Source organism: Camelina sativa, chromosome 15 (assembly GCF_000633955.1).
Source record: "Camelina sativa cultivar DH55 chromosome 15, Cs, whole genome shotgun sequence".
NCBI lineage: Eukaryota > Viridiplantae > Streptophyta > Magnoliopsida > Brassicales > Brassicaceae > Camelina > Camelina sativa.
This window is the reverse complement of record NC_025699.1, coordinates 24,781,631-24,796,242: the sequence shown is the minus strand read 5'-3', so window position 1 is coordinate 24,796,242 and position 14,612 is coordinate 24,781,631. Positions and strand designations below refer to the sequence as shown.

The following is a 14,612-nucleotide window of genomic DNA, read 5'->3' as shown; positions in this document are numbered from 1 at the left end:
TTAGTGATGGTAAAAAAAATGGTAGTAAGAGGTTAAACTATAAAAGACATGATGGTTTTTGTATTGTTGAACCACAAATTTTTAAGCATTTCATCTTGAAATTTGATGGAGTGCAAGAAAAACAAAAGTTGTGAACAATGAATGGTTTTGAGATGTACATTGAAGGGTGAAAAAAACTAGTGAATATTGAATATGTGAATGTGGCAGTTATAGTTTGATGTAAAATAAAATATTAAACAAAAGAAAATAATAATAAGAGGAAGAGCCCCACCAGCCACTCCTTCAAACGTGTCCTACCAACTCTCTTCTAGAAGCCAATTAGGCTCACCTTCCACCTCCAACCTTCCCTCCTCCTTTCACCATAAAACCCTCAGCAACAGAATCAAAAGCATCATCATCATCATCATCATCATCATCACAAGAAAATAGCTATGGGGAGATCTCCTTGCTGTGAGAAAGAACACATGAACAAAGGTGCTTGGACTAAAGAAGAAGACGAGAGACTTGTCTCTTACATCAAGTCTCATGGCGAAGGCTGTTGGCGATCTCTTCCTAGAGCCGCTGGTCTCCTCCGTTGCGGTAAAAGCTGCCGTCTCCGGTGGATTAACTACCTCCGACCTGATCTCAAAAGAGGAAACTTTACACATGATGAAGATGAACTTATCATCAAGCTTCATAGCCTCCTCGGCAACAAGTAAGTCCCTTGTTCAACTTCGTATATCTATACGCTCTGTTTCTTGAAGCTTATGCTCTGTTTCTTGAAGCTTATGTTCTGTTTCTTGAAACTTATGTTCTGTTTTTTTTTTGTTCATTAGGTGGTCTTTAATTGCGGCGAGATTACCTGGAAGAACAGATAACGAGATCAAGAACTACTGGAACACACATATAAAGAGGAAGCTTTTGAGTAAAGGGATTGATCCCTCTACCCACAGAGCAATCAACGAGGCGAAAACAGAGGACCAAATTGTAAAAGATGTTTCCTTTGGGTCAAAGTTTGAGAACACAGAGAAGTCTGTGGACCAGAAGCAAAGTAAAAAGAATCTAAATGGGTTTGGTTGTAAAGAAGAGACCGTTGAGTACTACCCTGTTGTTGTTGTTGAAGAAGCAATATGCCCAGATTTGAATCTTGAGCTTAAGATCAGTCCACCATGCCAAAACCATAGAGAAAGAACTCCTCCTTACACTGCGTCCCGTTTTTACATGGAGAACGGCATGGAGTGTAGTAGTGAAACTGCGAAATGTCAGACAGAGGATAGTAGTAGCATTAGCTATTCTTCTTCGATTGATGTTAGTAGTAGTGGCGTTGGCTATGACTTCTTGGGTTTGAAGACAAGAGTTTTGGATTTTAGAAGCATGGAAATGAAATAAATGAAATAAATGAAATAGTGAAATGATAATTTGTAGGTGTGTGATAATTTTAGACTCTTTTTTTTTTTTTTACTTGATCTTTGTTTCCCCTTATTTCCCAACTTTTGTATATTAACTTGAAATTTTCAAATCAGATTAATCGAGTTTGAGTTCAATTGTTTTGTATTTAAGTATATATGGTACGTATATAAATTAAGATAGGTTAGTATGAATATGAGATGAGTTAGTAAATCGTTGGTCGAGCGTTAAGTCTCTATCTCGATCTTAAAAGAGCATATATGTACCGCTAGACATTGTGTTCCTATATGATCGATGTGCAATTTTAACAAAAATCCCATCATGGAGACTTGGCTCTCTGACATACGATAGGATTTAACGTCTACATTTGGAAAATGATATATATCTATAATTTGCATCTAAGTGAATAGATTTTGTGTCATTTCAAATTCTTTTTCAACCATTTTTTAAAAAAATTCGGTTTGCTTGATCAAGAATGATTTAACCAGTTTTTAAAAAAACTCTAATGTGTTACGTGAAAGATAAATTAGTGTATAGTGTAAAATTATACCTTTAGTTTGATCAATACGACGAAAGTCACGAAACCAATGAAAGTCTTAACAAGTTAATTATTTTTAAGAAAAAAGGTTTACTATGATTCTTACTATGACTTTTTTACTCGTAGTTGGCTATAGTGAACCTTTTAAATGACAAAAATCCTTAATTTCCTATAGAGATTAGTTACGATTCAAGTTTGGACTAGTTAGAAAAGAGTTACTATTTATTTCACTATGCTAATTTCTAGAAAGCTTGAGATTTTTTTCAATGAAGTGATAAGTTGTGTGAGGATGAGAAGTGTATGAGAACGATTGTAGTGGTTGGATGGTACATGTTTCAATTCATTACTACATACTTTAAATAAAAGACTTGTTGGTCGTTGATCATATCTTGGATTTCCGTTGGATTTTAGCAAATGGAAAATTTATTATAGTTTTAATTAAAATAATATACAATATTTCAATTGGGTACGTTCATAGGACCTTTCAAACTTTATCTGTTTCTAAACTATTCTCACTTTGGAGCCACGATTTACCTTCTTCTCAACTGCTCAGGATCCAACATAAATAAACCCTCTCCATTAACAATTTATTGATGATCTATAATTTGTTTTATCTCTTCCACACTTCTCACTTATCTAATGAAACAATTATTTTATTCTTTTCTGTATAAGTATGAATCATCTTCATCTATTCAACGCTCAAACATCTTGCTAATAACTGGATTATGGTTGCAGAGTTTGAAAGGTGTCGGAGGTAAGTACAGTGTAGTCATGTTGGAGAGATTCAAATGGCCTTGACTCTTAGAGACATGGTTTTCAGAAATTTGGGAATTTTTTTGGTAAGTGATAAAATCAAATATCAGTAGTTCATATTTAGTTTTTCAAAATTTTGATTTTTGTTTAATTCGCTATAAACAAATCTTTGTTACCAGATCTTCCCATGACGAGCCTCTTTCTCGAGTGGAAGCCACTTGACTTGAATTGAAAACTCTATTACTCATTAATAAATAAAAGAAGAGTGAGAAAGAAGAGACTGGAGAAGCAAGCTACAGAAGAGGAATAAGCAAGAAAAATCTGAAACATGTGTCACTCATATGTTCATTAAAAGGTCACAGCTAAACCTTTTGTCCATTTAGACTACAGATACAAATATTTTTATTTTGTTGTCAATTATTTGTTGCACAAAATAAATGCTGTCAACTATTTTTTTCTATTTTTGTTGAGTGTTTTGTGAATTTATTTTAATTATGAAATTGCATATTGTTAAATACTACATATTATTTTAATTATTTAACCATTATTTCTTAATTAACTTTATTAACTTTCAAATTGAAATTTAAGATTATTTAAAAACAAAGAGATAACAAAACCAGTTTTATTTTTCCAACCCTGTAAATATAAATTTATCTCATGATAAGGCTCTCTAACAACCTAAATCTTTAGAAACAGAAAAAAATCAATTAAAATTATACATCAAATGTTTTAATAATTCTAATTAATGATTATTTAAAATATTGCTACAAAATGAAACTACATTTTAGTTTCATATTTTATTATAGAATACTAGTAATATATAATCTACATAATGGTTTATGTTAATGGCGTTGTTGGTTTATCATTCGAATTTAAATGATGAATAACTAAAGTTATATTTTGTTTCAATCTGGTGATGAATTAACTAGTTGGAGTTCTATTCCAAGGTTGAAAAATAGATGCATTTTCTATATTTAGTAGGGACTAGGAAGAGTAAACGTGTAACGAATATGATGCTTCGAAGAAGGGTCATCACATGCGTTTACACCAAATTCTAATCTGCTTTATAACCTTTTTTTAATTTGTTTTAGCATTATTACCTTTTTCAATTGTGTTAGCCTGTTAGGTGCAATTTTTGGAAGATCTGGTACGTCTGTTTGTAAGTTTATGTAATAAGAAGTGACGACATTATCTATTTTATAACGATATGATTCGTCTACATGTCTATAGTTTAAGGTTCTATTCATGTATGTAATCTGAGACTTGATATAAACGTCAATAAACTTCATATTTTTCAGACAACGTACGTACATCGAATGATCTAATAGTGGTTTATAGAGCCATGAGTTTATCCTCTTTACTAAACACCTAGACTTGAATGGGCTTATGATAGTTTTGGTAGACAAGTCGAATTGTTGTGATGGCCGGATCTGTTTGGCTTATTTATGAGTCAAACCTTGATTGGATCTAGCTTCTTTGAAGTTTGAACTAAGCTCTCTTATTTTGATACAACCAAATTTTGAGTCCTCATTTTGAAATACAGTTCTGGTTTTGGTTTTAGTCCAGACAAGCTAGATGTGTAAACCTACAATCAAAAACTCGATATGCAACAGTAGGCTTGAGACTTGAAACAGACTCGACCAAACCGACCCTAATCTTGAACTGAAAAGCCTGTCCAGGGCCGACCAACAGACTCCCAGTCTTCAGTAACATATATATATATACAAGAGAAACGAATTGTCTCTAAGGCCTCAGTAGTACCCATAAATTAATTTACATAATCCAACAATTTGATAAATGAATTGATCTCAAGATATCACTAGAACAAGAACTCGTTCCGTTCAACACATAGCTTCAGGAATATCTATAATCAACAACCCGGAAGCTTCCAATATATATGCAATGCAATGACCAATCTATGCCTAAAGTTGCACATAAACATAAAACTCAATTCTTATTGCAAAGCCTTTTGTTTCTCATCCACTCCATTTCTAGCAACAGTATAATATATGATAGTGTCGTCGTAACAATGCATATCCGTGTATCGACAACCACTCTACTTACCACTGGAGGTAGATGTTGTCATAAACGATTCACCACACCCGCATTGACCTTGGGAGTTAGGATTGATGAACACAAACTCTGATCTGTGCAATTAAAGAAAAGAGGTTAATAATATGGTTATAAAAAAAATCGGCAAGCGACTTTGCGTTTGAAATGTGACAGAGGTCCAAACCTGAGTTTATCATCTACAAAATCCATCTTGGTTCCAATCACATGCATTAAAGCCTTTGGTTCAACAAGTATCCTCACACCTTTCTCCTCCACTAGCTCATCAAACTTCCCTTTCTCATCTGAAACAAGCACTCACAAAGAGATATATATAATAAACAAAGGCTCAAGACATGCGATCAACAGCATGTAACATAGCACGCAACTTTGACTATTTTTTAGAAATAATATTGAGGAAACTGTGCATCAGCTGATATGAGGATAGAGATTTCAGTCACATCATAACACCTTGAACCATACATTGATACTCGAGTACACTGCTTTGTTGGCTAATCTAGTACTTTTGCTTACTCAGTCATACAGATAAAAGCAAAAATGAATGTAGCCCACCTTTTACTACCAAAAGTTACAGAACACGAATAATTCTGAAGGAACAAAAAGGTACGCATCTACCAAACCTAACTATCAAGTTTAAAAATAAACAAAAAGAACTACCACTCTACCAAGTATTAACTATCATCAAGTTTGGGATGGATTAACCAAATCTAAGATACAAAAGAATGAAGCTACCAAACGTGAGGCGAGCATCTAGACACTTGAAGACAAGAAACAATCGCTGAATGTTATATTTATGAAGTAGATAGAACTTGAATCATAGCAATACATACGGCTTTTTCAATCAAAAAACTTAAAACCCCAATATAAAACCTGCCATGAACATCTAGAGACTCAAAGAGAAACCTATGCATTCAACTAGAGTCCCTGAATCTGTCTCATACGACAAGAAACATCCAAAGAATCATTGACTCTACAGCAATCACTAATGAACCACAAACCAGTTACATCAATATTGAACACACATAAAACAATCTCAATTTTAACCAAACTCTAGTATCTATATCTCCTCCTTAGGCTATGGCTATCAAATAGAGAAATAACAAAAACACAGCACAAGATCAAAATTCACAATCTAAAACCCTAAAATCAAAATTGAAACTTGATTCCACCCAAAATCAAAGGCTGTAATTTGAAACCAACCCAGAAAATGAATAATCAAAGAGGAGTCGTACCAGCGTAATTAAGGGTATAGGACAAGCCGTTGCAGCCACGAGCCTTCACGCCTAATCGTAGGAAAGGCTTTTGACGCTGTTGCAAGAGATGATGAACCCTAGAGGCAGCTTCGTCCGTCAAGGTTAATACTTGCTTCCTCAACGCCGGTCCAACCCTCGCCGCCGCAGCCGCTAAAACTCCAGAAGCCTTCATCTATCGAATTGAATCCAATCGAATTCTCGGAGAATTATTATTATAGAGTTACGGACATAATCAAAAAGCTAGAAGACGACGACGATGTCTCCTTCTTCTTTTTTTTTTTTTCTTCTACCCAAGTCAAAAAAATGCAAATGTCTTAAAAAAGTTATTTATAAAAATTATACATATTATAATCATGTTGATAATATAAGAAAAAGAAGATATTGATTTTTAATTGGGCAATTGTCAAATACCACTAAAATAAGTTTTTATTCCAAAAATACCACAATTTAGTTTTTTTTCCAAAACTACCACTAAAATGTATTTTTTTCCAAAAATACCACATAATTGAACTAAAGTTTTAATACTAAAAACTAATTCCTAAATTATAAATACTAAACCCTACCCCTAAAAACTAAACTCTAAAACTAAATTTGTCAATTTTTAAAATTCTACATTCTTAAAATTCAATTTTTTGTGTTAGTGGTAATTTTGGAAAAAAAAACTTTTGTGTTATTTTTGGAAAAAAAAACTAATGTATTTTAAAAAAAAAACTTATTTAGTGGTATTTAAAGGAATTTCTCTTTTTAATTAATTGGTCTGAAGATATGGATTTCGGACAATCTATTACAACTCCCTAATCTTTTTCTTCTTCATTATAATACTTTTTAATTGGTCTGAAGATATGGATTTCGGACACGACTGAGGCTCCATACCAAAAGCGCTCGGATTGTAAGCCCCGCGCAGATAGTGACAAATTTGCCCAGTGTGTGGTGCATAGCAATTTCAAGGATAATGAGCCCGGATGAGATGGTTGTCATATCAACGATCAATAGACGATTCGGGCTCACAGGTTTAAAACGTGTCAACGGTATGATCCCCTTTAGAATATAAACTGCAAGACAGAACAAGTAGGGTATCTGGGAGAGAAACTTGTGGTGTAGCACGAAGTATACTAAACAGTGCACTGCGCCACACTCCCGAACATTACTCCCACCAATCGCAACCAACAGACTATGAAACAGGAAGATAAAGCCGTGAACTTGTAGTAGGTATACACGCCACTTCTTCCCCCTGTCCCTGAAACAAATGAAAAAGGATATCTCAGGTTAAGGAAGAACGGTATATGATATAAAGATACGATTCAGAAAGACCTAGTGGTTTTCTAGGATTACTTACTCATCGCGTATTGCTTTTGGACGTGGAGGTAGAATGGGAGTACGGGGTGAAGACGGTGGAGATGGGGTTGAATCTGTCGACTTCTTTCTACGGTGAGAATAGACACGTTGTAGTGCAGGTGGCGAGATAGCCTGGCTTTCGAGGGAAGAGCTTTTCATCTTCTTCATACCGTCGGCGATGGGAGTGGCTGCAGGAGACGCAGTCTCTCCAGAGTTCTTCATGACAAAAGTTCAGATCTGATTCTGCTATGACCAGACGGTTAATTTGATGATTGCACTTACGGCCCCTACCTCCCTATCTTTTATATACAGTACAGAAAAGGTGACAAAATCTATCTAGTCAAAATTTTGATATTTTTTACCAATTAGACATATCATAATTTCTAATTTAAACTCTGTAAAGAAATAAAAAAATAGCTAGTATTGAAATTACTATTTAACAGAATCAATGTCAATTATATTATTATATAAACCTTAGTATTCAAAGTTAGTAATTCATATAATCACGACGTGTCAAGTTATATCTATAATATTTTGATATTTGTGAAAAAAATTATTTAATAATTATAAGAAATTAAAAATTTCTAAAAATAAAAGGATTACAATTAATATTTTTGAAAGTATATAAAACCAAAAGTAATATATTATATCACTAATTCTAATAGAAAAGTTATCTATTAAATTACTAATTTCAATAGGAAAATATGTGCAATTAATAAGAAAAATATATGTAATAATTTACAATTATTATTAATTATAATCATATAGTAAAAAATTAATATTTTTGAGATTATATAAAACCAAGAGTAATATATTATATCACTAAATCTAATAGGAAAGTTATCTATTAAATTACTAATTTCAATAGGAAAATATGTGCAATTAATAAGGAAAGTTATCTATGCAATTTAATTACAATTATTATATTATAATCATGTTGTAAAAGAAATTTATACAGAAAAGTGATGAATTATAAAAAGGTTTAATGTGTTAAAATTAGTGATTAACATAATATAAGAAAAATAAGAAATTAAAGTAATTTTCTTAATTTTTTCAATCGGTGATTGATTTGATAGCTTATTTAATATTATGTTCTTATATAAACCTTGGTTTTCAAAGTTAGTAACTAATGTGATCACGACACGTGTCAATTTTAACAATCAAAGATTTTGTCATGTGTTATACAAAGCATTGTTTTAACATATTTGTAAATTATAAGAAATTAAAAATTTAGACACTTTAATGAATATAAAAAGATAGGTCATATAAAAAAAAAGATAGTTCATATATGTATATCTAATTTTAATTTTAAATTACTAATTCTATAAGAAAAAGAATTAAGAAAATTATACAATTAATTACTTTAATATCATAATTAAATAAATTATACTGTCAATTATTATCCTTGTAACACCCGCAAACCAAATTTTGGTATTTTGGTAAGGGTGTCGATCGACACCTCCTAGTGAGGCATCGATCGACACCAATTGTGGTCGGTTTGGTCGGTTCAATTTTAATTGTCCGGTTTGCGTGGTTGGTTTAGGGAATCCCTAAATCGAGTTTTAAAGGAAGAAAACGACCTAGGGTCGTGTTGTTTTGTCTTATGCGCCGTTTTTGAGAGAAAACACAAAGAGAGAGTGTTCTTGAGCTATTGGGAAGAGATTGAGAGATTCCTTGCTGTTCTTGGGAGATCCAAGGCTGGGAAGGTGCTAGAAGCTTGCTAGGAGTGAGGGAATTCGTTCTTGTTGGTCAGAATCTTCCTGCAAAGAGGTGAGTGCATGACCATGGCTTATCTAAGCTAAGATCTCTAGATTCTATGTGATTTGGTGCTTATGTGGTTGTTTCTTTGAGTTCTCTATGATATTTCGTTGCTGTCTGGGCTGGGTTTGGCTTCTGGGAGTGCAAGGAGCGGATTGGAGAAGCTTGGAGGCGAGATTCGGAGTTTCTGATCGAGGGAAATCGCTGCTCGGCATCGGTGTCGGTCGACACCAGTTGGGGTGTCGGTCGACACCAACGCGAGGACGGCTCGGGACTTTAGCGAGTGTCGAACGATGCCATGTGGAGGTGTCGGTCGACGCAAACTAGGGTTTTCGGGAGTGTCGGGCAGGGTGTCGGTCGACACCAGTTTGGTGTCGGTCGACACCAGATAGTCAGTGTCGATCGACACCATCTGGTGTCGGTCGACACCCCTTGTTCAGTTACGATGGATGTTGCATGCTATGTATATTGCCTGGTTTGTTTTATTGATTGTTGTTTGTGGCATGTAGAGATCTTATTGCTTGTGTGTATAGCCCAGTAGATGGGAGGATTGCCTCACTGAGTGTTTATCAAATACTCATGCATCTCAATTTGTGTTTGTGGTGCAGGTAAAGGCAAAGTGTGATCGTGGAATCAAAGGCAATGAAGAGGAGGATGTTCTAGGGACTTGATTGTATGGTTATCTGGCATTGTTAGGTTGCTAGAATTGAGTCTTAGAGCATTGTTAGGATTGCTGGTTGTTTGATTTATGCTGTTTGGGATTAATGCTGGATATTACTTATTTGGTTATTGGATATTGTTTTATTGGATATTTATTGGTATGTGGTTCCGCTGTTGGATTGTGAATGTGGTTAGGTGGCTAGTGGGTATGGGACCACTAGTTGTAGTTATTTAATTATATTATTATTTATTATTTATTTATTAAAAAAAAAAACGGGAAGGGTTGTTTCATTTTGGTATCAGAGCCCTTACGGTTCTAGGACTAGGGTTCATTGTGCTTTTGCTGTTGATGTTTAGGATTCCATGCTATGATTGATTGTGTGAGTCGGTCAATTGAGTGTGGCATGAAGTCCTAGAACATCCTCTTCGAGCCTGTGTTGTGATTCCACGGTAAGTTGTGTTTCTTGTGTATTAGAATTATTGTTTGCTTAGCCTTCTGTTCTTGGATGATACAGATGGTTAGGGGTGAGGATGCTGTTGGTCGCGGTCGTGGTCGTGGGCGTGGTCGTGGTCGGGGTCGGGGACGAGGTCAGGTTCCTGAGGCCAGTGTGAGTGTGACCCAGAGCATGGCCAGTGAGGAGGTGGCGGAGTCACAGGTTCATCCTAGTGTGTCTGGAGACCAGGCTGGTTTGGGTGACGGCAGGGCGGATGGGCCCGGTGTCGGTCACGGTGTTGCCCCGGGTGTGGGGGTTGCAGCGGGAGGTGCTCCAGGCAGGGAGGATGTCTTGATGGACTTGCTAGCTCAGGTTTTGCAGCGACTTCCAGCAGTTGTGCCGCCAGTGGTTGGTGGGCAGGATCCAGTAGTGCCGCCAGTGGTTGGTGGGCAGGATCCGGTAGTGCCGCCCGTGGGTGGTGGGCAGGGTCCAGCGGTGCAGCCTGTGGCGGGTTTGCAGGCAGGTGTGCAGCCGGGGGCCGAGGTTGTGGATGCTCAGTATGTGCGGATGATGGAGCAGCTGCGGCATGTGGGAGCAGGGTATTTCTCAGGAGGTACCGATCCGAGTGTAGCGGATGAGTGGAGAGAGCGGATGGAGGATATTTTCCTTTCGCTTAGGTGTCCCGACCGGTACAGGGTGGATCTGGCAGTGTTTTACTTGTCAGGAGATGCTCGTGTGTGGTGGAGGTCGGTGACAGCACGGAGGGTGCAGAGGGGTATGTCTTGGGGAGATTTTGTGGGGGAGTTTAACTCCAAGTATTTTCCTCAGGAGGCTCTTGATCGTATGGAGGCACGGTTCTTGGGTTTGACTCAGGGGGACCGTACAGTGCGGGAGCTGGATGCAGAGTTCAGTCGGCTTGTGGGGTATGCAGGCAGGGCATGGGAGCCAGAGGCGGCTCAGGTGCGGAGGTTTTTGTTGGCTCTGCGGGATGATTTGAGGACTCGGTGCAGAGTGAGGAGCTATGCTACGAGAGCAGAGCTGGTTGAGGTTGCAGCTGGGATAGAGGATGACTTGAGGTCACAGGTGGTTGTGGTCAGTTCTTCGGTGCAGCCACAGCAGTCTCAGCCGCTTTCTGTTCCTAGCAAGGGCGGCAAGCCTGCGCAGGGGCAGAAGAGGAAGTTTGATGTTATGCAGAGATCGAGGCACGGGGGTGCGAAATGCTTTGGGTGTGGTAGCAGGGACCACAAGGTGTCTAGCTGTCCACAGAGAGGTGAGCAGCGGGCAGTGACAGAGCAGCGGGCGGTGACGGAGCCGCGGACAGATACTCGGGTGTGTTACTACTGCAGAGAGACGGGGCATATCAAGCCTCGTTGTCCCAAGTTGCAGCAGAGGGCAGTAGCAGTGTTGCAGGCTGGAGCTCAGCCAGGGGTGCAGCAGGGTGTGCAGCACGGTGTGCAGCCGGTGGGTTGGATTGAGCCGACGACTCAGGTGTACTCGACTCAGGAGCCCGGTGGCACTAGTGCAGGAGCGATCACAGGTATAACCTCTGAGATTCGAACTTAGTCAATTCAATAGTTCAGATTATATTTGTTTTTGCTTGTGGTCAAGTGTTAGGTTCTCAACACATGAGATTTGTGTAGGGACCTTGTTGGTGGGCGGGTTTAAGTCCCATGTTATGTTTGATTCTGGAGCTTCTCATAGCTTCATTACTCCGGAGTGTGCCGTGAGTGCGGGGATCAGAGGGGATTCTGGAGAGCGTTCAGGAGTTGTCAGAGTTGCTGGAGGCAAGTTTCTGAGGGTTATTGGACGAGCTGGAGGAGTTGATATTCAGATCGCAGGAGAGTCGTGGCCAGCGGATTTGCTTATCAGTCCAGTGGAGTTGTATGACGTCATTCTTGGTATGGATTGGTTGCATCGGTATAAGGTGCATTTGGATTGCTATCGGGGTAGAGTGGAGTTTGAGCGTCCAGGAGGGAAGTTGGTTTTTCAGGGTATTAGACCGACTTCGGGGAGTCTCGTGATCTCAGCCGTTCAGGCAGGGAAGATGATCGAGAAGGGCCGTGAGGCCTATCTGGTTACTATATCTATGCCAGAGTCAGTGGGGAAGTCTACGGTTAGCGGTATTCCGGTTGTGGAGGACTTTGAGGATGTGTTCCAGTCATTGCAGGGATTACCACCATCTCGGTCGGATCCTTTTACCATTGAGCTGGAACCGGGGACGATGCCGTTATCCAAGGCTCCTTACAGGATGGCTCCAGCAGAGATGGCAGAGCTGAAGAAGCAGCTGGAGGATTTGTTGGGCAAGGGTTTTATCCGTCCTAGTTGTTCACCGTGGGGAGCTCCGGTGTTGTTTGTTAAGAAGAAGGATGGGAGTTTTCGGTTGTGTATTGACTACCGGGGTTTGAACCGAGTTACTGTGAAGAACAAGTACCCTCTCCCGAGGATTGATGAGTTGTTGGATCAGTTGAGGGGTGCTACTTGGTTCTCCAAGATCGACTTGGCTTCAGGTTATCATCAGATCCCTATTCATGAGGCAGATGTGAGGAAGACAGCCTTCAGGACGAGATATGGGCACTATGAGTTTGTGGTGATGCCGTTTGGGTTGACAAACGCGCCAGCTGCGTTTATGAGATTGATGAACAGCGTGTTCCAGGAGTTTCTGGACGTGTCAGTCATCATTTTCATCGACGACATCCTGGTATATTCCAAGAGTCCCGAGGAGCATGTAGTACATCTGAGAGCAGTGTTGGAGAAGCTGCGGGAGCAGAAGTTGTTTGCTAAGCTGAGTAAGTGCAGTTTCTGGCAGCGTGAGATGGGGTTCTTGGGTCATATTGTTTCAGCTGAGGGAGTTTCAGTGGATCCAGAGAAGATTCAGTCCATCAGGGAGTGGCCGAGGCCGCAGAGTGCCACTGAGATTCGGAGTTTCCTGGGGTTAGCAGGTTACTACAGGAGGTTTGTTCGGGGTTTTGCGAGTATGGCTCAGCCGATGACTAAGCTTACAGGGAAGGATGTCCCGTTTGTGTGGTCACCAGAGTGTGAGGCAAGTTTTGCAAGTCTCAAGCAGATGTTGACTACCACGCCGGTGTTAGCACTGCCTGAGCAGGACGAGCCTTATGTTGTGTATACAGATGCTTCTAGAGTGGGGTTGGGTTGTGTACTTATGCAGCAGGGGAAGGTTATAGCTTATGCTTCGCGGCAGTTGCGGAAGCATGAAGCTAATTATCCTACTCATGATTTGGAGATGGCAGCAGTGATCTTTGCTCTTAAGATTTGGAGATCCTATCTGTATGGTGGGAAGGTACAGGTATTTACAGATCACAAGAGTCTGAAGTACATTTTTACTCAGCCTGAGCTGAATTTGAGGCAGAGGCGTTGGATGGAGTTAGTAGCGGATTATGATTTGGACATAGCTTACCATCCTGGTAAAGCTAATCTGGTTGCAGATGCCTTGAGTCGGAAGCGGGTGGCTTCGGCTCAGGAGCAGGATATGGAGGTGTTGGTAGGTGAGATTAGTGCATTGAGTTTGTGTGCTATCTCACAAGAACCTTTGGGTTTGGAGGCAGTTGATAGAGCAGATTTGTTGAGCAGAGTGAGGTTAGCTCAGGAGAGTGATGAGGGGCTGGTGAATGCCTCTAAGGCTGCGGGTGCAGAGTATCAGGTTTCTGCTAATGGTACTATCCTTGTGCATGGTCGGATCTGTGTGCCCAAGGGTGAGGATTTGAGGCAGGAAATACTGAGAGAGGCTCATTCGAGCAAGTTCTCTATTCATCCAGGAGCGACCAAGATGTACCGTGACCTCAAGCGGTATTATCACTGGGTCGGGATGAAGAAGGACGTAGCTGACTGGGTGGCAAAGTGTGATACTTGCCAGCTGGTGAAGGCGGAACATCAGGTTCCTGGTGGTTTATTACAGAGTTTACCCATTCCAGAGTGGAAGTGGGATTTGATCACGATGGACTTCGTGGTAGGTTTGCCTGTGTCGAGGACGTTTGATGCTATTTGGGTCATTGTGGACCGTTTGACTAAGTCTGCGCATTTTCTGGCCATCAAGAAAACTGATGGAGCAGCGGTTTTGGCTAAGAAGTACGTGAGGGAGATAGTCAGATTGCACGGTGTGCCTGCTAGTATTGTGTCTGATAGAAATTCCAAGTTCACCTCGGTGTTCTGGAAGGCATTTCAGGCGGAGATGGGCACGAAGGTGCATATGAGTACAACCTATCATCCTCAGACTGATGGTCAGTCAGAGAGGACGATCCAGATTTTGGAGGATTTATTGAGGATGTGTGTGCTGGATTGGGGTGGTCATTGGGCAGATCACTTGAGCTTGGTAGAGTTTGCTTATAACAACAGCTACCATGCTAGTATTGGGATGGCTCCATATGAGGCCCTGTATGGGAGGCCGTGTCGTACACCTTTATGTTGGAC

General features: G+C 39.6%; 3 protein-coding genes and 1 long non-coding RNA gene across 4 annotated transcripts; 3 read left to right on the top strand and 1 right to left on the bottom strand.

Moving 5' to 3' along the window:
- On the top strand, positions 253 to 1,523 carry LOC104747468 (transcription factor MYB32-like). Its single transcript, XM_010469099.2, has 2 exons — positions 253 to 694; positions 816 to 1,523. Exons 1-2 carry the CDS (start codon positions 432 to 434, stop codon positions 1,366 to 1,368), a joined length of 816 nt encoding a protein of 271 aa, XP_010467401.1. The 5' UTR covers positions 253 to 431; the 3' UTR covers positions 1,369 to 1,523.
- On the top strand, positions 2,389 to 3,197 carry LOC104747467. Its single transcript, XR_761157.2, has 2 exons — positions 2,389 to 2,763; positions 2,857 to 3,197. It is a non-coding gene; the product is annotated as an uncharacterized LOC104747467 (long non-coding RNA).
- LOC104747466 (iron-sulfur assembly protein IscA-like 1, mitochondrial) lies at positions 4,380 to 6,307 on the bottom strand. The gene is made up of 3 exons (XM_010469097.2): positions 5,980 to 6,307; positions 4,914 to 5,031; positions 4,380 to 4,824 (listed from the first exon to the last, which is right to left on the bottom strand). Exons 1-3 carry the CDS (start codon positions 6,170 to 6,172, stop codon positions 4,734 to 4,736), a joined length of 402 nt encoding a protein of 133 aa, XP_010467399.1. The 5' UTR covers positions 6,173 to 6,307; the 3' UTR covers positions 4,380 to 4,733.
- Positions 12,571 to 12,975, top strand: LOC109129305 (RNA-directed DNA polymerase homolog; the record flags this gene model as incomplete). Its single annotated transcript, XM_019237143.1, has 1 exon — positions 12,571 to 12,975. A coding segment is annotated over one exon (405 nt), but the record flags the coding sequence as incomplete, so codon positions are not given.